Below are 25,027 nucleotides of genomic sequence, written 5' to 3'. Positions count from 1 at the left end.
GAAGCAGCTCCCTTGAGAAAATTATATGGGTGACTGAGTAACAGAGTAGAAAAAAGAAGTGAGTCTGAGAAAAATCCTAGGGACAATAAGGTGTTTATTCTGTTGAACAGGACACAGAGGGGGAGGGGAATTAGAATTTGTATGGCTGTAAACCATGGGGGGAAAGGGTTGTTAGACACCCCCTCAATAAATCTTATTTTTATTTAACAAATAATTCGCCCTTCACCCAAAGGCCCCAGGACAAGAGAATACATACATATTAAAATATAGGAACACTCAGAAAAGATAGCATAAATAATTTATAATACCACAAAACATTAAAAGCATCAAGTAGTAACAGCAACAGACATGTGGTTAGCTTGTTCTTTGGAGAAGGAGGTTTACCTTCCTTTTCCTGCTACTCTGGCTGGGTTGTTGTTTTTTTTATCCCACCTACTCATATAATTTTAAAAGATACACCACCATATTCTTTTATAAGATGCAACCCTGTTGCCATGGCACCGCTTATTTCTCAGCCCCTACCTCACATTCTTCCTGTGGAGATGTTTACACCCTGCTTGTAAGACTGGTTCACATTGGATCGTAATGCAAGAATCACTTAGGCTCTGTAATTCCACTGTAAGCTTATATGCCATGATTTACACTTGTAAGGTCAGCATAGCCATGTCATCCAGATTCAAACACACTAGCTTTGTTCCCTATATCTTTCTGAGTCTGAATCCCTTCAGAAAAGTCTCCAATCTGACCAGAGCCATAGCTAGGTGATCTTGCACCCCTGGCAGAACCATCCAGATTGCGCCCCCTAGCCACGGACAAATTAGCTCTTCTTTCTGTCTCTCCTCCGACCCCCCCCCCCATTCAATTCACCCTCTATTTAAAACCATTTCTTCGGTGGCAATATTTATATTTATGGACATATTTTTAGCCAATTTTGCACACACACCCCTCGCCTGCGCCCCTGATGGGGGCCCACCTCACCACCCCCTAGCTATGGCCCTGAATCTGACACCTCCTTTTTCCACCAGGTATAAAGCACAACTACTGAGCAATTCAATTTATTTACTTTCCACATAGCTTTGACATTGCAGGTTCTTCCTATTAAATCCTCTACATGCTGTTGGAAGACCCAAGGACAAATGAGGCAGTGAATGCTATATAATACACAGCTACCTGTGAGAAAAATCCCAGAGAGGCTGAAATGTGAATTTGCTAGATCTCCATGAGAATTTTGTAACCCCTCACCCACCTGCCCCATCATCTTATTGCCTCCTTACTGTTGAAAAAGTTGTACTTCCCAGATACTACCACAAGATGTCATATGGGGAACCTCTAGGCAAGACACCTGTCAGCTTAACCGTCTCAACTTTTCCCAACTCTGCAGACCAGTGTTCCCTTAGTATAAGCCTGTTCTTCTATTTTACTTTGCACAGAGATCTGGCAAATAAAACTTTTTTAAAAAAAATGATGCCATTTATTCTTCAGTAAGCATGGATGCAGAGGCAATCCGTTTTACATCAGGAACAAGTGGGGTGGGGGGGAAAGATCTACATTGTGATTTTCTGCCCCTGTAGATCCTGCCACCTGAAGCAGTTTCCTCACTGGCCTCATGGGTGGGCTGACCCTGCATGGATCCCCAGCAGGTATAGCATTAAATTTACAATTAGAAAAAATGGGAAGGCAACCAATTGCAGAAAGGGGGGGATGACTGGACAGAACGTGATTTCAGCAGAATTCTTATTTGAGGATGGTGTTGGTGGGGTCAAGCCTGGGCTCCAATAATAATGTGATTGGCTCAAATAATAATTTTAAAATTATTGTGCAAGTGGAGGTTCACTTCCTTCATTCCTTTTGATAAGTAGTTTTTGCAAAGGTAATAGATTAAAAAAAAAACCAGCAACTCAACTGTTGAGAACTTGTGAAATATGCAACCCCCTAATCAAAGGGTCATTTCGATTTCTCAGAGGCCTCCACTGCTGCCATTCTCCCTGACAGAGAAGGTTCAGCGTGAAACTGCTTAGCAAGACGACTGATTATATCCGTTTAAGTCTGAGGAAAGATAATGGTCGCTTACGACAAAGGGCGACCCCTTAACACTTTTATGGAGGTCGGCTCTCGCGCTGCGCAACGCCTGCTCAACATGCCCACTTTCTGGTCCGTCCCACTGCCTTAATCGGTGTCTCCCGCGAGCTGAGTTTTAATAATGCATGATATATCAAAATGTGGCGCCTTTTGTTATTATCGCACGCGTTTAAATTTTATTTTCCGTAGCAGCTAGAAGACAGAAAGGACGGGAAGCACGCAGCAACCCGGCGAGGGCGAGAAGGTGAGGTTCGCTCGTTCCTTAGCTACTAAGCAACTTCGAGGAAGCTGCCCCGCGTGGGCCGAGGACGCGGCCGCCGAAGGAGGGAGCTGGTTCGCCGCCAAAATAAGGGCACCGCCAGTTTCCCTTCTACGCCCAGGAAAGCAAGGCTCGCGCCTAATTACACATTAGCCCGGCAGCGGGAAGCAGGGCGCGCGGGCGGGCATGCGAAGGTCCCAGCTGCATCTGCAGGCGCCGCCACAGACGCGAGCGAGCGAGGCGCAGGAGGCGGCAGCACCGCGGGCTCCATGGCGGCCGCGCAAGTGCACATGTGCCAGACCATCTTTCCCGCGCACACGAACTACCGCGGGGAGTTGAGCGCGGGGCAGCTGCTCAAATGGATCGACACCACGGCCTGCCTGGCGGGTAAGCGCGAGCGCCCCCTTCTCCCACCCGCCTGCTTCAGGCGCTCAGGGTGACCCTCAGGGCCGGGGGTGGGGGGGATGCGCAGCAGCGGGTGCTTCTGGCCCCCTCGTCTCTGGCGAGGTCCAAGATAGCGACGGTGCCTGGCTGTTCACCACCTCTTCCAGGCCTTCTAAGAGTTGCATGGCACAGGCAGAAAGTCTACTGGTGCAACTCTTATCCACTTAACAGGTGGAGATAGGGCACAAACGTTGGATTTTTTTAATTGTCTGGCAGAATTACAAGCCTGGTAGATGAAGGGAACGCAGTGGATGTAGCCTACCTTGATTTCAGCAAGGCATTTGACAAGGTGCCCCATGATATTCTTGTAAAGAAGCTGGTAAAATGCGGTCTTGACTATGTTACCACTCAGTGGATTTGTAACTGGTTGACTGACCGAACCCAAAGGGTGCTCATCAATGGTTCCTCTTCATCCTGGAGAAGAGTGACTAGTGGGGTGCCACAGGGTTCTGTCTTGGGCCCGGTCTTATTCAACATCTTTATCAGCGACTTGGATGATGGACTCAAGGGCATCCTGATCAAATTTGCAGATGACACCAAACTGGGAGGGGTGGCTAACACCCCAGAGGACAGGATCACACTTCAAAACGACCTTGACAGATTAGAGAACTGGGCCAAAACAAACAAGATGAATTTTAACAGGGAGAAATGTAAAATATTGCACTTGGGCAAAAAAAATGAGAGGCACAAATACAAGATGGGTGACACCTGGCTTGAGAGCAGTACATGTGAAAAGGATCTAGGAGTCTTGGTTGACCACAAACTTGACATGAGCCAACAGTGTGACACGGCAGCTAAAAAAGCCAATGCAATTCTGGGCTGCATCAATAGGAGTATAGCATCTAGATCAAGGGAAGTAATAGTGCCACTGTATTCTGCTCTGGTCAGACCTCACCTGGAGTACTGTGTCCAGTTCTGGGCACCACAGTTCAAGAAGGACACTGACAAACTGGAACGTGTCCAGAGGAGGGCAACCAAAATGGTCAAAGGCCTGGAAACGATGCCCTATGAGGAACGGCTAAGGGAGCTGGGCATGTTTAGCCTGGAGAAGAGGAGGTTAAGGGGTGATATGATAGCCATGTTCAAATATATAAAAGGATGTCACATAGAGGAGGGAGAAAGGTTGTTTTCTGCTGCTCCAGAGAAGCGGACACGGAGCAATGGATCCAAACTACAAGAAAAAAGATTCCACCTAAACATTAGGAAGAACTTCCTGACAGTAAGAGCTGTTCGACAGTGGAATTTGCTGCCAAGGAGTGTGGTGGAGTCTCCTTCTTTGGAGGTCTTTAAGCAGAGGCTTGACAACCATATGTCAGGAGTGCTCTGATGGTGTTTCCTGCTTGGCAGGGGGTTGGACTCGATGGCCCTTGTGGTCTCTTCCAACTCTATGATTCTATGATTCTAAGTAATAAGAGACAGCAAGCCCAATCCTCATCTTCATGATGCTGTAACTACCTCCTTTGCACAGTATTCTCAGTTTGGGAAGCGAGGATTTGCAGTGTCAGGTAAGGCCAGGTGCCAACTTCTCCCGGGAGGAAACCCTGTTGAACTCAATGGGACTTATTTCTGAGGAGACATGGGTAGAATGGTGCTGCCAGCTCCTTACACTGCAATCCTAAGTATATCTACTCAGAGGTAAGTCCTATTGAATTCATTGAGGCTTACCTCCAGCTGGGTGGGTTTAGGATTGCATAGTGCCAGCATAATGTGCTCATTAGCAGATATTAAGGAGCACAAAAATATTAGTAAAGTTTTATTTCTCTCTCTCTCATTATGGTATCATTCTAGAAATAAAATTATTATTATGCTGGCACTTGCAATTTCCAGAGGTTTTTTCTTCCTTCGATAAGGCTGTGAGGTATACTGGAGCATTTGTAATGCAAACTAGCTTAATTACAATACTCATTTTGTTGGTAAAGAATTTAGGGATTTCACAGCTTTAAAAATTAAAACAGGTTCATTTTTCTCTTTTATATAACCCCAGTTACTGAATGATTTTATCTTTTTTGTCACAACTCTCCAATGAGGTAGGAAAGAGTTATTAAGCTAGGGGGTCACCATGGACAAATTTGGAATTTTGAGGGAGTGCCATGTGCACCACCCTTCAAGTAGGTTCTCTGCCCTGGGCCATTCCCCACAAAAGACAAAAAGAGAATCTCTGTGTGTGTGTGTGCGCGCGCGTGCCTTTATGGCCTCTGGACAAAAGTTGGAAGCAGTAGAATTAAAATGCAGTCTCTTGAACTTGTATGATTTTACAAAGGACCCCCCCCCCCACCTTACAGTGGTATATTTCACATCCAACAGCACATATCCAGTGCTTGCCAACACACACACATACAGCAGAGATCCTAAAGGATCTTCATAATTTTTACTAAAGATGACAACAACCCACCAACAAATCACAGAACACCCTCTGTAGACAGAGAGGTGACTTTTGAATTGTTGGTTGTTTTGAGGGTATCGCTTGTAAAAATTATGAGGATCCAGAAAGAATACTCAGGGGCTTCTTGGGCACCAGGAAAAGTCCTCAAGACTGCTATTGTGGCTATGGGCACAACAGTGAGCAAGCCATATTTTTCACACATTTGTATACAACGCCAGCAGTAGAATTAAACAGCATTCACCAGAAACCCATGTTCTGCATCCTGCATTTGCCTGTACTGTTTTCTTTGAACTTGCACAAGACAGCTACTGAACACATGCACTCTATCCATCAGGTCAGTTTCTCTCTCCATGAAGATTGGTATATGGTTACAGTTGTTGGATGACATTCCTTAGTTAAGCCAATTGCTTGCTAATAGTCAGGAATAATTGGTTGGTGTTCTCTCGGTGTAACATAGGGCTGGAAATGTTTTCCTGAATGACCAGTTTGCCAGTGAGGTTAGATCCGATACCACTGTTGTGCCAGAGAGTGTGTGTAACAGAAAAGGCTATTTGAATCTAAGATACTCATGGGAGAAAGTGGGGAGTATTGAAAGGGAGCTGGCTAAAAACGAGAGATGGTGCAGGTGCTGTATATTGGGAAACCCAATGCAGGATTAGCATCTGTACTGCCTGTTCCCCACAGAGAGTGCTACAGTTTGGATTAGCAAACTGCAACTTCCAGAATTCTTGGGGGAAGAAGCCATGTGCTTAAAATGTATGGTGTGGATGCGACCTGAGTTCAGTTCTGATACTGAAAACAAAATCCGTAGGCTCAGAGGCATCCTGCATGCCTTTTGCACCTGACTCTACCTGGTAGATCTTAGGGTTCAAATAATTAAAAAACAAACTTCTGAGAAATCTGAAGCCTGGCTACCCTGATGAACCTCACAGGGTTATTATGAGGATGAAATGGAGAATATTCTATAAATATCCTAAAGTCCTTGGAGGAACAGTAGGCTACAAATGTTAAAAGATAAATGGGGGGGGGGGGAGTTTGCCATCTTTTCCTTCGGAAGTTAAGCATTACTCAAGAGGCTGTAAATTATTTCAAGCACTATCTCACCAGTACCCTTATATCTAGTTCACAGATGGCCCAGTTTCGTGTTCTCATTGGGTTTAAATGATGATTAGACAAATTCTGGCTCTCTGGCTGTTAAAGATCATGACAGTGTTCTACTTCAGTTGTCGGAGGCATATACTGCCTCTGAATATCATTTGCAAGGAATCGCAAGTGGGGAGGGTGCTGTTGCATTCAGGAACTGCTTGTGGGCTTCCCACAGGCCTCCAGTTGACCACAGTAATTGGGCTGCTGGACTAATATCCTTACGTATAATTTTTAAGAAAACAGTTCTGTGGATTTCAGTTGTGTTTTATTGATAATCTTGCTATGTAAGCCATTTAGAGAGTGTTGTCACGAAGCAATCTATAAATCTTAACAAATGAATAGAATTTATAGATTTTGGTGGGGGGCGGGGAGAGAACATGTATGCTTGTTGTGAAGCTGCAGTTGGAACTGGTAAATGCGATAAAATAGATGCAGGAAAACAAAACCAGATGGGGTAGCCAGTACCACAGAAGACAAAATCTGGATTCAATATGACCTTAATTGGGCCCAACTAAGAAGATGAATTTCAATAGGGACAAATGTAAGGTTCTGCACTTAGGCAGGAAGAACCAGAAGCACAAATATAAGATGGAGGACACCTAGATTGCCAGTAGTACATGTGAAAAGGATCTAGCAGAGTTAATGGACCACAAGCATAATGTACCGCATTTTTCGCCCTATAGGACGCACTTTTTCCCCTCCAAAAATGAAGGGGAAATGTGTGTGCGTCCTATGGGGCGAATGCAGGCTTCGCGGACCTCTCCGCAAGCAGCGGGAGCACTCCCGCTGCTTGCGGAGGGTTGCCTGCATGCCGAAGCCTGCGCGTGCTGAGATCAGCGCGTCCAGGCTTCGCGGACCTCTCAGCAAGCAGCGGGAGCCAGCGCTCGGCTCCCACAGCTTGCAGAGAGCTGCCTGTTTGGGGGCTGGGGTCGGGGGGAAGCTCGGGCCTCCCCCGCCCCAGCCTGTGCCTGGGGGAAAAATAATTTCCCCTCCTTTATTTCCCCCCCAAAAAACTAGGTGCGCCTTATGTGACGGTGCGTCCTATAGGGCGAAAAATACGGTAAGTCACCAGTGTGATGCAGCAACAAAAAAAGCAAATGCTATTTTAGGCTGCATCAACAGAAGTATAGTGTCCCGATGAAGGGAAGAAATGGTACCACTCTGTTCTGCTTTGGTCAGACCACACCTGGAGCACTGTGTCCAGTTCTGGACACCACAATTTAAGAAGGATGTTGACAAGCTGGAATGTGTGCAGAGGAGGGCAACCAAGATGATCAAGTGTCTGGAAACCAAGCCTTATAAGGAATGCTTGAGGGATTTGGGTACATTTCGCCTGGTAAAGAGGAGGCTGAGGGGAGAAAGGATAGCCATCTTCAAATAGCTAAAGGGCTGTGACATGGAGGATGGACAAGCTTGGTTTCTCCTGCTCCGAAGGGTAGGAACTGAACCAATGGATTCAAGCTACAAGAAAGGAGATTGGAACAGACTCCCTAGGGAGGTGGTGGACTCTTGTTCCTTAGAGGTTTTTAAGCAGAGGTTGAATGACCATCTGGGAGTCCCTTCCAGCTCTACAATTCTATGATTAACAATGTGTATCTTTGGAAGGAAAGCATCCTATGTGTAAAGTGGCCCTTAGAAGACAACCAAATTAACCATGCTTAAGGGCAAAGGCATGTTGAGAGAAAACTTATAATTGCTTACATGTTTATAATTGCCTTTTCTTTCAAGCTGAGAAACACGCTGGCATGCCCTGTGTGACAGCATCGGTGGATGACATTCAGTTTGAAGAAACTGCCAGGTATACCTTCAAATAGTTATTATCAACACTTTTCACAGCCTTCCTTTATTTTCTGTGTAACAGAGATTAACCAGAACATTAAAAATTGGTCCAGTGAACATAGGAGATGATTCTCTTAAGGGTGGGCAGCTTCTCTCAGCCTGAGGACCATGTTCTGTCATGGGGCCTCATCATAGCTGTCAGCTGTTCCTTATTTGGCGGGAAAGTCCCTTATCCCAGCGCTGTGTCCCGCTACTGTCCCTTATTGATGATGTCCCTTAAATTTCCAGGGTTTCAAAGGAAGCAGCTCCTCTCTCTCCCTCCCTGCCGGCCAGGGAGGAGGGAGGCCCCAACTGTGTTGCTTGGCTGCGTTGCTCACCCAATAAGGAGTCTAAGAACGACACATGCCTTGTGCCGATCAAATTGGCCGCGTTGCCTGCGTCGCCTTTGCTCAGCGCTTCCCAGCGGAGAGGTGACGGTGGTTTTCCTTGCTGCATCCCCTTTGCCGGGTTGCTGCGCTGTGGGAACCACCGCTTGAGGCTTCGTTTGGCTGCTGGCTGGGCTTTCTGCCTTTGGCTTGGAGGGGCTCAGAAGCTGAACATACCTGTGCTTGGAAAATCCCTTATTTTGGCTGCTGATCCCTTATTTTCGAGGCTGTTGGTCCCTTATTTTCAAATCTGTAAGTTGACAGCTATGGGCCTCATGACAATAGTGGACAAGGGCCAGATGCAAGAGGAGGTGGAGGAACATATGAGGCTCTTACCTTTGTACAGTAGGTTACATTCCAGCCGTGTTGAAATCCAACACACACACACCCCTCAATTCTGCATTTAGCTAAGCAAGTATTATGATCATAGTTCAAATAAACATGGACACTCAAGGAGGGCATGGGGAGGGGCATAGCCCAAGGATGGGGGGTGTGAGTTGGGGGAGCGGGGAGTTCAGATAGGAGTGCCTGCTAGGGATACAAGTTTGTCTACAAATACAACCATTTACTGAGAAAGGAAACCACTTAAAAAAAAATCTTACAATGTTTTTCTTGATATGACAATGAGTGGCATTCATGCGTAAGAAGTCATAAATTGGCATCCCCCCATTTTCAAAGATTATGCATTTAATGGATTCATAAAAGTGCATGCAACTCAAGAAATATATTTTGCTTTTAACTTCCAGAAATAAGGGGGAGGGTTTCCCCTCTGAAGCTAATAGCGAGCAATTTTTGCCAGTCAACTGTTTGTCTCGATTGTTAATGTGGGAGAAGTCTGGCAGTTTTATGAAGTTAACCTTCCACCTGAGTGTTAATTAACTTTAAAAGCATTTATAATATAATTAATGTTCATTAATTTTGAAAACTAAGATAACATTTCTTTCTGCTGTGTTGTAAAAGTACGGAATGATGGCAAATGCAATTATTAACTTCTGTGGGATTTTAGACTACAAGTCTGTGTTTTCCTGAGGAGCAAGGCCTGATGGGTTCATGCAGTATTTTCTAAATGGCACAACTTTGTGAGCACAAATACATATGTAGGTGCCATATCCATGCACAGCAAGTTCATATTGCAGCAGTTACCTCTGGTATGAAGAAACAATAATATATTTACAGTGATGCTCCGTGAATCACTTTTCACACAGCTCCCCCCCCCCCCATTGAGATTCGTGTGTACTCATTAGTGGCTTAAAATGCAGCTAGGTCATTCTTTTTCTCAATTCAACCTGGTATTGGAGTAAAGGTAAAGAGACCCCTGAACCATTAGGTCCAGTTGTGACCGACTCTGGGGTTGCGGCACTCATCTCGTTTTATTGGCCGAGGGAGCCAGTGTACAGCTTCCGGGTCATGTGGCCAGAATGATTAAGCCGCTTCTGGTGAACCAGAGCAGCGCACGGAAACACCATTTACCTTCTCACTGGAGTGGTACCTATTTATCGACTTGCACTTTGATGTGCTTTCAAACTGCAAGGTTGGCAGGAGCAGGGACTGAGCAACGGGAGCTCACCTCGTCGTGGGGATTCGAACCGCCGACCTTCTGATCAGCAAGTCCTAGGCTCTGTGGTTTAACCCACAGCACCACCCGCGTCCCGTGGTATTGGGGTAGGGAAGCCTCAAAACACAGTATTTCAGAAGAAATGACAAGATGGAGGAGTGCACTGGATGCTGAATAAACAAGCATGCACGCAGCCCAAGTCCTATGGAATGCAGTGGAGATCATTTCTGGGATATGCTTGGACTGTATGTTGTTCCTAAGCCGAAAACAAGATGTCCCCAAGTCTTCTACATTCCCATTTCCCAAGAAATTAGCTGTGTTTCTTTAATCCACAAGGAATATAGAAGTGGTAGCCAACATGGTGCCTCTATGTGTTGTTGGATTCCAACTCCCATAATTCCTGACCGGTGGCTCTGCTGGCTTTGAGTTGGATTCCAACAATATCCAGAGTGTGCCATGTTGGCTGCTCCTGAAGTATAGGAGAAAGTTACTTGTAACAATGTGATTTTTGCACAATGAATTAAGAGCAATGCATCTTATTCCTTCAGCTCTTGCACTCCAAATCAGAACAGTAGTAGTAGTAGTAGTAGTAGTAGTAGTAGTAGTAGTAGTTGGTATAATTATTACTCCTACAACTATGTTTTGGCCTGTCAACTCCTAAAGCACCAAAAGACTAGAAATCAAAAGAGAAATAGGAGGTGCCCAACCCCATGTTTCTGTTGTAAGATGAATGTGATGGAATCACTGGGGAGAATTGGGAGGCAAGGGAAACCTTAACTCTTCCCTCCCTGCCAATTCTCCCTGCAAATGCCCCCCAAGCTGGTTTAGGTATCTGTATTTAGGTAACTGTAACTGTTCCAGGTTTTTATGCTCCTTGCTTTGTCTTTGAGATGTTGGAATTTTTGAATATCCATCCTGTATGAGTAAAATCTGCTACTTATATATGGCCTCCCTCACCTAACCTGCCTACAGGGAAAACAGCTTCCCCCCCCCCCATTAAAGAACAAACATTGTTGTTTGTGTTTGTATACCGTGTGAATTCATCAGCAGTGTCTATTTTACATAAGTTTGTAGTTTAGATTTCCTTCTCTTTTTGCATTTTCTTTGTGTACCCTTACTGAGAGCATTCAGCCTGCTACACTTCAAAAGGTCCCCATCAGTTACAAATGAGAATGCAATGGTCTGTGACACTGCAATGTTCCCTGAATTCCAATTCCCAGAGCCTCTGTTCAGAGCAAGTGGCTTTCGGGGTACTTTTCAACAGTGACAACGGAACTTCCTATATATATATAAACAGAATTATTAACCATAGATGGGATGCCCCTGGCCTTACAATGACTTTTTAAAGAATGTTTAGATAGTGTTCACACGCCAGCCTTCAGGAGCTCTGGGTTCTGGAGAACAAGATTAGATTCTAAGCATTTCAGGGAGATACTCTGAAAATAAAGGGTTTCCCTGACATAAATATAAGAATAAGCCAGAACCACATCGTTGTACGAAATTCAAGGTGAGGTGATAGCATGTTTGGCCCCTGGCATCACCAGTTAAAAGAAATGGGTAGCAAGTGATATGAAAGACCTCTACCTGAGGCCCTATAGAACCACTGCTAGGTAGAATAGACAATACTGGACAAAATAAATACATTTACCTGGCGTAAGATAGCTTCTTATGCTCCTAAGGGACTAACGAAGAGAAAAGCAACCGTGTGGTTTTGGCTCCAAGTAGCACCAGCAACATAATGTGTGGAAATGGCTCCAGCCTTGCAAAATAAGATAAATGAAAGCACCTCTTTATGCAGCGCATAGTTAAAACTGGACACGGTGATGGCCAGCAACAGATAGCTTTAAAAGAGGATTAGGTAAACTAATGGAAGAGGAGGCTACTAACCATCACGGTTCTGCTCTCCCTGCAGAGTTGGAGGCAGTGATGCTTCTGAATGCTGTTTATGGGAAACTGCAAGAGGGGAGGGCTCTCTTGTGTTTGTGTCCTGCTTGCTGGTTCCCCATAGGCATCTTGCTGGCCACTGTCAGAATAGGATACTGGACTAGATAGGCCATGGACTTGACCTGGCAGGCTCTTCTTATGTTTTTATGTCCATAAAAGTTTCTAAGCTGCAAAAAAATTCTACTAGCATGATGAAGTGCTGCTAGAGGAGGAACAGAGAGTCCTGCCCCTCCTACAGCAAACCAGAGCAGGACAGCTCACTCGGTTTCCATGCTAGGTGCAGAGGAAGGACAGAATGTTCAACCTCTCATTGGCCGGACCTCCCACATACCTAATGGAATTTCCTGTTACCATTTGCAGTCAGGCGAGAGTGCCTGATCCAAGGCTGAGATAGCCTTTCTTTGTCGGTACTTCACATGTGTGGATCCTGGCAATGAAAACCAAATTCCAGGTCCAGGGTTATGTACCATGCTGAAATAGGCTCCAATTAAGACCTGCTACTCTTTCTGTCGTGAGGGACATGGGTGGCGCTGTGGGTTAAACCACAGAGCCTAGGGCTTGCCGATCAGAAGGTTGGCAGTTTGAATCCCCGCGACGGGGTGAGCTCCCATTGCTCGGTCCCAGCTCCTGCCAACCTAGCAGTTCGAAAGCACGTCAAAGTGCAAGTAGATAAATAGGTACTGCTCTGGCGGGAAGGTAAACGGTGTTTCCGTGCGCTGCTCTGGCTTGCCAGAAGCGGCTTAGTCATGCTGGCCACATGACCCGGAAGCTGTACGCCGGCTCCCTCGGCCAATAAAGCGAGATGAGCGCCACAACCCCAGAGTCGGCCACGACTGGACCTAATGGTCAGGGGTCCCTTTACCTTTACCTTATGGTTCTATGATAAGTGTTCAGCAGCTTGCCTGTGGACAGTGGGCAGAGGCTGACCAAGCAGTGTCACCTTCCTTGCCATTGCCCTGCAGAGCCAAAATGCTTTATTTCTGCCAATACCCCTCTCTCCCTCTGGTATTGATGGCTGGCCATGCAGTAGCCAGCAGTGTCATGTTGCCATTGCTAGATCAGGGCCAGTAAAGGCCTAGAACAGCTTATAATATTCTGTTTTTGTATAATGAGATTATGGTGCTTTTTTCTGTTAATAGAGTCGGACAGATTATCAGCATTAATGCTAAGGTAAACCGGGCATTCACTACGAGTATGGAGGTAAGAGACTGCATTTGTTTGTCTTGGTGTGTTTTTAAGCTGAGATTATATATGGTGTTATATAGGCAGAATGAAACAAATGAAAGAATGAATTCATGTTAAGTAAATGGCCATCGCCAATAGATGCATTGAGCAGGGGCTCAAATCTCTCTCATTAGTTTTTATCTCCTTCTCTACATTTCATAATCATTTATTGTCACAACATGACTCTTGTCTTCTGCCCCCCGGTTACAGGTCCAAAACATACCCCAGGGCCCCTTAGCTGCCCAGAGCTATTGACTTTCTCAGAGGCTATGTCCATGGTACTGTTTCAGTAGATCCACTCTCGCAAAATAGGCTCTCTGACAACTTTTGTGGTCACCAAACTGTTATGTACTGAGTTGAATAGGATCCAAACTGCAGCAGTCTGATTGGTCCTAGAACAATAGGATTCAGAATGCAGCAGTCTGATTGGTCCTAGAACAATGCAGCAGTATGATTGGTTGGCAGGAACCACCCAATCATGCTCCAGATATAAGTGAATCCACAACCTGATTGGCTTACAGTAGAATTCCAGAATGAGCCAATCATGTGCAGCCCATTGTGTAAATAATGTATATAAAGCAGATACTTTGAGGGGACATTCATTCATTCCTCCTCACCACTATGAGCTGAATAAAGAGCATGAAATCACTTTGCGACTCTGAGTATATTTCACAAACACTTGTACTCTTTATGCAGAACTACCTCTGGCTTCTCTTTCAAGTGAACCGGTATCTGCCACAGTACACTGCTAATTTTTAAATGTTTACATTCTTCTTTCTCAAAACATTTTGTTCCAACAGTTTGTTAAAGAGTTGAGCACTGAAACTGAATGAAAAAGTTCATAAATACAGAACATCTGCAGGCTTATCAGTTCAAAATGTGCCCTCAAGTCTATATTAGTCTTTATGGGGTTTAGTCATGCACGACAAAGACTATAAAAGCTATAAAGAGCTCCAGTGTGATGTAATGTTTAGAGGGTTGGACCAGGACTGAAGAGACCTTGATTCAAATCCTCAGTCAATTCAAAGCTTGCTGGAAGACCTTGCACCAGTCTCAGTCTAACCAACCTCACAGGATGCTGTGAGAATATGGAGAACCATGTACTGTATTCTTCTTCAGCTCCTTAGAGGAAAGGCAGGATATAAATTTAATAAATCAATAAATATTGACTGAAAATGGCCCAAGTGTTTCCTCCCTCCTTTCAGCACCCCACCCCCTTTAAAATTAGCCACCCATCAACGTTTTATAGAATCAGCACTTCTACTTAGGTTTACAGTACTGCACGCACTTAGCAGAGAATAGGTCCCGCTGAACTCAGTAGGTATCTCTGAGCATCCAAACCGAACTCCAGTTTACCTGAAGGAGCGTCTCAACCCCCATCATTCAGTCTGGACACTGAGGTCCAGCTCTGAGGGCCTTCTGGCGGTTCCCTCACTGTGAGAAGTGAGGTTACAGGGAACCAGGCAGAGGGCCGTCTCAGTAGTGGCACCCGCCCTGTGGAATGCCCTCCTGTCAGATGTCAAGGAAGTAAACAACTATCTGACTTTTAGAAGACCTCTGAAGGCAGCCCTGTTTAGGGAAGTTTTTAATGTTTGATGTTTTATTGTGTTTTGAATATTCTGTTGGGAGCCAAGCCACCCAGAGTGGCTGGGGAAACTCAGCCAGATGGGTGGGGTATAAATAATAAATTCATTATTATTATTAGTAGTAGTAGATGTAACATAGGATTGTACTGTTAAGACACTTGGGAAGCAATGGAGATAATAACATAATTATGAAACCAGTTGGTGAGCTCAGCTCTTTATTAAGATGAAGGGAGTGCTAGTATTATTACATAAACCAGTTCTAAATTATATAACTCCTAGTAATCTGGTGGTGTTGTTTCTATTTGCATGTAGGTTGGTGTCAAAGTTACATTGCAAGATCCTCTTACCACCTTCCAAAAACTGATTTGTGTGGCTTTCTCTACATACGTGGCAAAACCAGTACATAATGGCAAGGTGATGTATTTCGTTCAAAAATGCTCCTTTGTTTACGTGGATTCCAGAATGGTCTGTAAAGCAAATTGTGGTGTTCATGGCAGCTTACCCTTACATAATTTGTACTAATATTGTTTGTCTGACAGCAGAGTAGTAGCACCGCTGAAGAATTGTAGTGGGCAAACATGCATCAGAAACTTTTACTGCGGTAATTTGACAGTGGGCTAGCTAGGGGAAGTGCCACAATTTCATTGCATTCAGTGCCTGCTACGCATTGCATTTCTAGTTCTGTTTTCTGAGACAAATTTTAGTTTAGGTTGATTTTAAGATGTGTGTATCTGTGTGTGTAAATACTCTGGCACCGGGGGGCGGAGAGCAGGTGGGGGCGGGGCTGGTGTGCGTCCTGGGGGCGTGGCACGCCACCTGTGGGGGCATGGTGCCCAGCGTGGGCGGGGGACAGCCGCGATGCCACCCCACCGGGATCGCACTGCCGGGGACAGTGCATTCCCCCCGCACTCCTCTTCCTCCGCCAGTGTGTAAATAAATAACCAACATTTGGTAAATCCGGAATGTGAGCAAATGCATGTCAAGATACTGTTGGTATGTTATCTCTTCTTATCAATTATTAATGCAGCTTAATACAAAAGTGGCAGAATGAGGTGCAGACTTTGCTGTTGTTCAGATAATGAAGACGCACCTCTTTACCCAGGGCTTTGACACCTGAAATGTATACTGTATTTTCAGGATATTTTCAGGACCCACACTGTTGTTTGTGGTTGCATTTTTTATTGTAAGTTTAAAACTGCTTTTAATGCTGTATTTTCACTTGTAAATAACTCACCCTGAGAACTTAGGGTAAAGGGTAGGTAATAAAATAAAATAATAAAATAAAAGTAGAATTTACTTTTACAATCCTTTTTAAAAAATCTTAATTTGTTCAGGTTGATTTAAAACCAGTGGAGTTCGTCACTGCACAGGATTCTCTCGAGCACACCCTGGCTGCTGAGAGAAGAAAAATCCGACTGGATCATGAACGCGTCTGTAAGAACCTGGTGGAAGAATGTGGCATGAATAGTGGTCAGTCATTAGAATTTTTTATTATTCTTGTATCCTACCCTTCCACCCGTAGGTATCTAGGGGGCCTCACAATAACCATTAAAATGAGGTCAGCATAAGATATAATTCAAACCATATAATTCAAACCAATATCAGCAATGAAACACAGTGCAGCAGACTGCAACACCTGGACTATTGAACACCAGTCCAGCTATGTGCCAATGGAACAAACAAGTATGTCTTAAATTAGATCCTGGAAGATAATGACATGGGGGACAGCTAAAACATTGCTGTGTTCTTCCCATTTCCAAGTGGTGAGGAGTTTCAGGGAAGCATTATCCAGATTGGGTTCCTATGGAGTTTCCTATCTCTGGAAACTTAAGGCATTTTATAATATTTGGTTTATTGACAAATAGAGTACAAAGTAGAGCATACAGATCTCCTATTCCACATTAGATCCCAATAAAAGTTAGCTACGCATACAAAGTGCCTTGAGCTCATCACTCAGACGCACATTTTTGTTTGTGTGTATTCTCAGTCTGCTTCTGTTGTTCACACCCCTCCCCTACCATCTGCCCCCTCACTTTGGTCAGAAGGTGGGGTAGATCTGCAACACTAGCGTCCCAGTACATGGGTCACTGTTGTTTACTAGTAGCAGGAGGTGTAGGGCAGCAGGGAGGTGGGTGTGGCAGAAATGCATAAATGGTGAGTCCATTTGGTATTATGCTAATTTGCTAATGGCCCAACGTGGTTGCATATACTGTAGTGTTGTTTCCATAAACTTAAACTATCCATGTTGGAAAATGTTTTGCACTCATAACCTTTAAAACTTACAAAGTCCTTTTGGGCAGGATGCATAGTTTTAGCAATTATCTTAGACTAGATCAGGGGTACCCAAACTTGGGTCTCCAGCTGTTTTGGGACTGCAACTCCCATCATACCTAGCTAGCAGAAACAGTGGTCAGGGATGATGGGAACTGTAGTCCAAAAGTAGTTGGAGTCCCAAGATTGGAAAACCCTGGACCAGATGAAATCAATATAGGACATTTCAACCTATGGAACTGCACATGCTCATGTTTTAAAAAAAGAAGAAGCAGCACACTGTGACACTGTAAAGCAGTTTTTCTCCTTAAAACACACTACCATAGCCAGCACTGGCTTAACAGTGACAAAGAGCAAAAAAAGTAAAGTGTTAAATTATCTTGTGCTAAGATTGCTTTCCATGAAACATCCACAAAGTTCACGAAGCAAGGTGGAATTTGTCTTCTAAATACAAATTGTACAACTTGATAAGTAGGTCCAAAGTGCAAAGCGCTCAGATGAATCCAAGCTACAACACAGGGGTTATAAAACAGATGTAAGTGGGGCAGAAGCCAAACACTTAATTCAGGTCAAGTGGGATCATGTGACAGATTAGCATGATTGGCATTTTTTTATTTTTTTTGAAATATAAAGATCCTGCTTTGCTAGAGATCTCTTCATCCTGGAAGACAGATTCCTCCTTCCCCTGTTGAATTATGGGTATTAAATAGACCTGTAGTCCAATTTCTGTCTTTAAAACATATATTTATATGATCCAAATTCTAATAAGCTCACATAGTATGAATTTTAGCCTGACAGTATTAGAGAACAGGGTCAACCAACTAGCCTGACATTACCTGTATTCTATGCTCTCATAACAGCCATAAACTCTTTTGGAATTGTCTTATGGGATACATACCTTACAAAGTCACCCTGCTGATTTCAGTGAAGCTGCTTTATTACTAAGACATAGGGCAGTGGCAGCCACAGTATAATTGGACTGGTCTGTCATTTCACTAACATCCTTGGCTATTCACTTCATACATTTCAGAACAAGTTTGCAATCAAGGAGAAGGTGCAATTTCCACAGATCTCACCCATGTGCAGAGCACTGAACTTGTCTTGCCTCCGCATGCCAATCATCAAGGAAATACATTTGGTGGCCAAATTATGGCTTGGATGGAGACAGTGGCCGTTATTTCAGCAAGGTACCATTTTTTTATTCAGCATCCTTCCGTGTTACACGTTACTGGGCAGGCCTAGTGAGAAATGCAAGGTTTCTTTCTCTTTGTCTACTAGTTTAATGTTCATCTAATCACGCAGAGAATTCCATCATCCCCCTGTTGCTTGGTACATGTAGCTCTCTCTCTCTTTGTGTGTGTGAGACAAGAATTTCTATTAGAATTCCCTTCACACACCAGTGGGCCTGATTCATTGCCAGGGTGCTGGATGTGTCATTCCCATTCATTATTCATGTAGCTCTGATTTGTAACCTGAAGTTATACCAATAATAACTGGCTTTCCTTTGTTACTGGATAAACAGCTCATTTTATTAAAATTGCAAATCTGTCACAGGTTTTACACGGTCATAACACCAACGACCCAAGTGAGCGGCATTTATATGTAAGCACACAACCTCATTTATATATCTGTATCTATAAATGGTTCCCAAATAACTCTGCAATAAATCTGGTCCAGAAGAATGGAAGTTGGGTTTAGCTGCAGCAAAATAACACATCAGACGCTGAAAATATTTCTTTTTTGCACTTAAAAGTGATGAGCCAAAATGTAGGAGAAACAGTGCTAAACAGTGACAGAGAGCTATCTATTTTGCTTGACAAATAGCTGACCTTGCTGCAAAGCTTTTGTAAAACAACTTACAATTAGATTTGACCTTTGAAGGTGCCAGTTAGAGTTGCTATGACCACAGGCTTACAAGGAATGAGAATGAGGTTTATAAAAGCAAGCAGTACTCAAAGAACAAACTGAATATATGCTCAAACAGGGTTTATATATATATATATATCCTCTTTAAATACTGTGATACTAACCAAGCAGTGTCGATGCTGAACTCAACAGCAATCTGCTAGAATGAGATTTGGTCTTTCAGGTACACCATGTCTGTAAAAATATGGGCTTACCTTTCTAGCAAAATAATATCAGGTTTAGGCCTAACAGTGAAAAAAGATTGCAAACTTCATCTACACATTTACACCTCCGTTCTTGACATTAATCTGCTTCTATCTTTATTGTTGTATTGCAAATGAGATATTTAGCAATTTAAATAGGAGGAGCAAATTATTCCTAATGAAAACCAAAGTAATTTGAATGCATTATAAAGATGCACAATTCAATTAATTAGAAACAGATAATTGTGCACGCTTAACAATTCTGGTACATCATAAAGGGTAATTGAGTTAAGGCTAAAGATAAATAATGGTGCAAAACAGTATTATCTCTAAGCTAAGCAAAGGTTAGGAAGAAATTTCAGCCCTACAACACCACCACAACAAAACAATACCTAATTCTCAGCAAATTCTTTTTAAAAGATTCATGCTGTTAAAATAAACTCACACAAGGACTTAATTTTTCCCCCTTTCATATATAGGGACTAGTGAGCCTAGCACTGCCTGGGATTGTTTTAGAAACTAAAAAAAACCTTGTTTTTTGAAAAAAAATTGAGTGTTTTTTTTGAGTTTGGACCCATCACATCAAAAATCAAGTGAAGTCACTACAAAGTCATGTTTCATTTCACCATCTCGATTCAAAATTGCACTTAGTGTCCAAACTTCAATGAATATACTAACCTCAAGAACCTTTGTGCAGAGTTCAGCAACAATACCTTGAGGGGTGGCCAGACCTATGCCCCCAAATGGGTGCAGTCACACCAAAGTCACATTTGGGTCTGCCTCCTTGATTCAGAATGGCACCTGGTGCCCAAACATTGGCACAGACCCTCATCCCTCCACCCGTGATGTGTTTGGCAGCAATATATTGAGAGGCAGACAAAACAGGCAAAGAAATACCAGTGTTTATAATTTTTTTAAGAAATTGTTTCTGTACTCAATTGTTTTTAACTGTTTTTATATATGTAACTGTCTTATATACCTCATTATACTGTAAATCGATTTGAGATGTTTCATGGGAAATGATTCATCAAATAAATGAATGAACGAATGAATGAAGAAAAATAGCACTTAATGTATGGAAGAGCTAAGCCAAACAGTCCCCCCCTCCCCCCTTTAAATAATAGATACAGATACCGGAAACCACAATTCTCAAATGCCTCAAGTTCCAACTGAAGAGAATGTTTCTACTCCCAAACCTTTATTAAAACCAGTATAAGCTATAAACTTGGAATTTCCATTTTATAGATTTAGTTTGTTGCATAGAAATACTGAAATGTTGCATTGATATGAAAAGAAATAGCACGATAATATATGTATTTTAATTTACTTTCCTTTTTCCTCTTTCAGTCGCCTGTGTAGGCTGCATCCGACTTTGAAATCTGTAGATATGTTTAAATTCCGGGGACCTTCAACTGTTGGTGACCGCCTGGTTTTCAATGCTATAGTTAACAATACTTTTCAGAAAAGGTAATAAGCTTGTCTCTATCTTAATGCTACTGTGTGGTCTAAAATGCTTCAGTTTCAATTTGCATAAAGAATATAAAAATTAAAATGTAGTTTGCAGTGCTGTTTTTCTAGAAAAAATAGGTGCCAGAAGTCACCACAAACTCCTCACTTGTTCTCTTATAATGGCAATGGTCCCCACCTGAGAGGTGCCAAGACTGAGTTCCAGCGAGTTCCAAGTGGGGGGGAAAAGCCCTGGTAGTTTGAAATTATACCATTCTGTGTTACACTAACAAGAACATAAGTATTAAAAATTCATATTCAGATATTTCCCCTCTGTTTATTCTACAACAACTGGAGATTGTAGTTTCTTGTATGTATGCTCCATTATTCATACGCATTCCCTTTGACCAGTTATTATGCGTTATCCTAGCCCGGTAGTAACAGACCTTAGCAAATCAGTAAATCTCATCACAGAATAGGAAGTTGTATGTCATGTCATAACATTTGGTGTGAGAGCCTAACTAACATCTGATGTACTTTAGAGATCAAGAAATATAAAAGTATACATAGGGTTGGAGTCCAATCCCATGCATGTCTGCACAGAAATGCCCTATTTAGATCAATGGAGCTTAGGCTCACCTGTATAATATGGCAGGTATAATAATTTATTTCCTCCTTTTAAAAAAAACAGCTTGTAGCTTCTCTGTATACTGTAATTGGGTGCGGCATCTGTCGCACCCCAGCTGCTAAATTAACTGAAAGCTCTTCTTTTTCAGCATTGAAGTTGGAGTTCGTGTTGAGGCCTTCAATTGTGAGGAATGGGCCAAAGGCCAAGCTCGGCATATCAACAGTGCCTTTTTAATTTTTAATGCTGTAAATGAACATGGAGAACTTATTACCTTCCCCAGAGTCAAATCTATTACAAAGGTGAACCTTTAAAAAAATAGTGAGAGAACAACTGTATACATAAACAAGATAATCAGATTATTAATTTAGAAATTATTAAATGGATAGTATACCAGTAGGAGAAGTGAATATTTATTTGAGTTTTGTAAGATGAAAAATATATAAATCATTTTTGTCCCATAAGGGGCACTAATTCTAAAGTGCTTTGGATTAATATTTCATCTAGAAGACGATTATTGACCTCATAGCCAAGGACTGAAATACTCTGCCAGTCTCAGGTAAAAGGACTTGTAGTAGTTTTGTGATCCTAAGAAAAACCAGAATGATACTTTTCAGACAGTATTGTAGTTAACTTAGACATTTTATTTAGATGGTTGGCTTCACAGTAAAGTCTGTGTTATGCTCTTTAAAAAAAGCTTGTTATATTCAATCTGTCCGCTATTCTGAAAATTAGCAAAACTACAATGTAAAATTTATAACTAATTATTATTTTTTCTTGCTTTGTTATTGCAAAGGATGGTTTAAGGCGATATCATGGAGCTATTGCACGGAAGAAAATTAGATTAGCCAGGTACAGTAAGTAAGCCCCAAAGACAGCATAAATGTTTAAAATGCCATTAACAGTACAGCTGATGTTATTTCTCAGCTGTTATTGTAGAGCTGATCATGTTTGGTTTGTGAAATGTCAACAGAAAACATCAGTGCATGAGATGTTCCTCACAGATTGTACACAAAATCATTTTGGTGTACAGTAATGTGATATAAATCCGGCTTTGAACACAACAGATTCTGGAATCTCTTCCTCCATGTGGGATTGTTATGGGAGTGAGGGTATAGTTAGGATTTTTCCTAACTTTTTCCAGACATGCATGTCCATAACATGTTGTGTTTAATAAGCTCTGGTAAAGAAGTCTGTTTTAATGAACAATTTGATGTTTGAGCAGGATTGTTGCACCTTGTCTGGAGATGACAGCTTTAATGTTCCAAGGCAATATAACAGAAAGTAGCAGGTGGAACTCTTGTCTCCTACCATAAGTGTTATGCTGGGTAATCTTTTCCCATGCTGGTGGAGGAAAAATTGGGAAGTAAAGTGCCTGTGTCCTATCTCAGTGCCTTAGAGCATTTAAGAACCCCTTGTAGATAACTAGGGTTGTAACCAACATCAACCATACTCATGACCAATTTAAGTCCATTAATTCCAGTGGATCTATTTGTTGATCACTTCTCCTACCTGGGCAGTTATCTTTCCACAAGAGCCGACACTGATGCCAAAATCCAGCATTGCCTGAGCTCTGTAAGTGCAGCTTTCTCCTGACTGAAGTGCAGAGTGTTTGAGGATCGGGACATTCGCAGGGAAACCAAAATGCATGTTAACAAAGCTATTGCACTACCAACCTTACTGTATGCTTGTGAAACATGGACCACTTAAAACGCCTTCTCCATCTCCTCAAAAGATTCCATCAATGGCATCTCTGGGGAAAAAATTACATATCACTTGGGAAGACAGGTGAACTAATGTCAGTGTACTGGAAGAAGCAAAGATCACGTGTCGAAGCAATGATTCTTCAACATCAACTTCGTTGGACTGGTCATGTTGTTCAGATGCCTGATTATAGTCTTCCAAAGCAACTACTCTATTCTGAACTTAAAAATGGAAAGCGTAATGCTGGTGGTCAACAAAGAGGTTTATAGACTTTCTCAAGGCAAATCTAAAAAAATGTAGTATAAACACCGACAATTGGGAAACATTGGTCTGCGGGCGTTCTAATTGGAGAACAGTCTTTACCAAAGGTGTCATGGTCTGGTGACTTCTGTTTCAGTGTATCTGAAGAAGTGTGCATGCACATGAAAGCTCATACCAATAACAAACTTAGTTGGTCTCTAAGGTGCTACTGGAAGGAATTTTTTAATTTTGTTTCAACTACAGCAGACCAACACGGCTACCTACCTGTAACGTAGACTTTGAAGACGCTTGAACTCAGAATGAAAGTGAAAAACGTCCTATGAGGATGGAACAGTTGGCAAATCCTCACCTTGATCAACTCTTACCCGGAAACCTATGCCCCCACTGTGGAAGGATGTATGGATCCAAAATTGGACTCACTGTTAAGACCGTGTTCATGGAAGACAATCTTACTCAGCTACGAGTGATCGCCAAAGAAGAAGAGTCCGAGTATAATTAAATTTGATACAACCCTAGTTTTGCAGGACGCAGATTGCATATGTGGAGTCTATGCATTTATAGCTTATATGTACAAAAGAGCCAACCATCACAAGGTCAAGGGCGGGGCTAGTTTATGTGAACCCGTTCCCATCCCCTCTGTCATCCGCACAATGGTTATCCTTGAATTTTAGTTAACTACACCTGGCAAATCTCCAGACAAGGACCTGGCAACCCTAGTTCTGATTGTTGCAAATTATAAAAACTAAGCATTTGCTAGCTGCAGCATATTTGGAAGAGTGAATGCTATATCGATTTGACATTTTTATATAACTTGGGGAATTTTAAGAAGTTTTAAACAGTTGCACTAGTAGGAGCCAGTGCAACGAATCCTGTTAGTGCAACGGGGTTTTCCTAATTGACTTGGGGTGCGGGTGTTTGGTTCGGGACAAACCCCAGAACAGCACATGGAGGAGGTGGTTCCATGTAGTAACCAGAAATGCTTGTGCTGACAGCACAGTCAAATTGCTCAACAATGAATTCCCCCCTGAGGATTTCCTAAGCTTACTTTTGGCCTTCTTTCCGCATTGTATCAACTACAGGAAATACATTCTTTTGAAGCAGGAAAACAATTGCACACTTGATTTCTGGGACAGAGGCAATCAGGTAACATCAGTAAAATTTGCATATATAATATACATTAAGGGATTAAGTGTATGACCCTAAATGTCAAAAATTGGGTGTATGATGATTGTATTTTTCTTTGTTTACTGTCTCCTGATATTTAATTATAATCAGAATTATAGGAGAATATCTGGGATATTTCCTATAACAAGTCATAGAAATTTGGCCATATATTGGCATTAAGTGGAACCGGACCACTCCTTTTCCCTCTTTTTTCCTGCCACCACAACCCTTCCTCCTCATCTTTCCTTTTCTTGCCACACATGGGAATTAGGCCAGGGACCATAGGCTGTCTACTCCTGGTTTAATTGATCAGTGAAACATAGCTGTATACACACAATACATTTAAAGCACACACATACAATTCTGGAAGCTGTAGTTTAAATCTCACAGAATTACAATTCCCAGCACTCTTAACCAACTACAGTTCCCAGAATTCTTTGAGAGAAGGCATATGCTTTTTACACATGCCATGTGTACACAGCCACAAATTAGTCTCCTTTTAAACAGAATGACCTTGATCATCATAAGAGTTATACTCCTACTGTTGAAAAGGTTCAGTTCAGACACTGTCTTTTTCAAGAGGAGAGAGAGAGAGAACACAATATTTGTTTTGCAACCAAATTC

The 25,027-nt window shown here is 42.6% G+C and overlaps 1 protein-coding gene across 3 annotated transcripts in view; it reads left to right on the top strand.

Moving 5' to 3' along the window:
• Positions 1-1,946: 1,946 nt before the first annotated feature.
• ACOT12 (acyl-CoA thioesterase 12) overlaps positions 1,947-25,027 on the top strand; it is a 30,125-nt gene continuing 7,044 nt past the window's right edge. For 2 of the 3 annotated variants that reach the window (XM_053409214.1, XM_053409213.1), the window contains exons 1-10: positions 2,391-2,725; positions 8,040-8,109; positions 13,154-13,214; positions 15,137-15,238; positions 16,159-16,294; positions 18,126-18,282; positions 20,551-20,670; positions 21,426-21,576; positions 22,071-22,126; positions 24,319-24,382. In XM_053409214.1, coding sequence (XP_053265189.1) covers positions 2,608-2,725; positions 8,040-8,109; positions 13,154-13,214; positions 15,137-15,238; positions 16,159-16,294; positions 18,126-18,282; positions 20,551-20,670; positions 21,426-21,576; positions 22,071-22,126; positions 24,319-24,382 — 1,035 coding nt within the window. In that variant the 5' untranslated portion in view covers positions 2,391-2,607. Of the gene's footprint in view, positions 2,324-2,390; positions 2,726-8,039; positions 8,110-13,153; positions 13,215-15,136; positions 15,239-16,158; positions 16,295-18,125; positions 18,283-20,550; positions 20,671-21,425; positions 21,577-22,070; positions 22,127-24,318; positions 24,383-25,027 lie in introns of those variants that run through there. The other variant, XM_053409215.1, reaches the window with a different exon arrangement.

The sequence above is a fragment of the Podarcis raffonei genome, chromosome 11, assembly GCF_027172205.1.
Source record: "Podarcis raffonei isolate rPodRaf1 chromosome 11, rPodRaf1.pri, whole genome shotgun sequence".
In the NCBI taxonomy this organism is placed as follows: domain Eukaryota; kingdom Metazoa; phylum Chordata; class Lepidosauria; order Squamata; family Lacertidae; genus Podarcis; species Podarcis raffonei.
The sequence above is the reverse complement of the archived record's forward strand: the minus strand, read 5'-3'. Positions and strand labels throughout refer to the sequence as shown.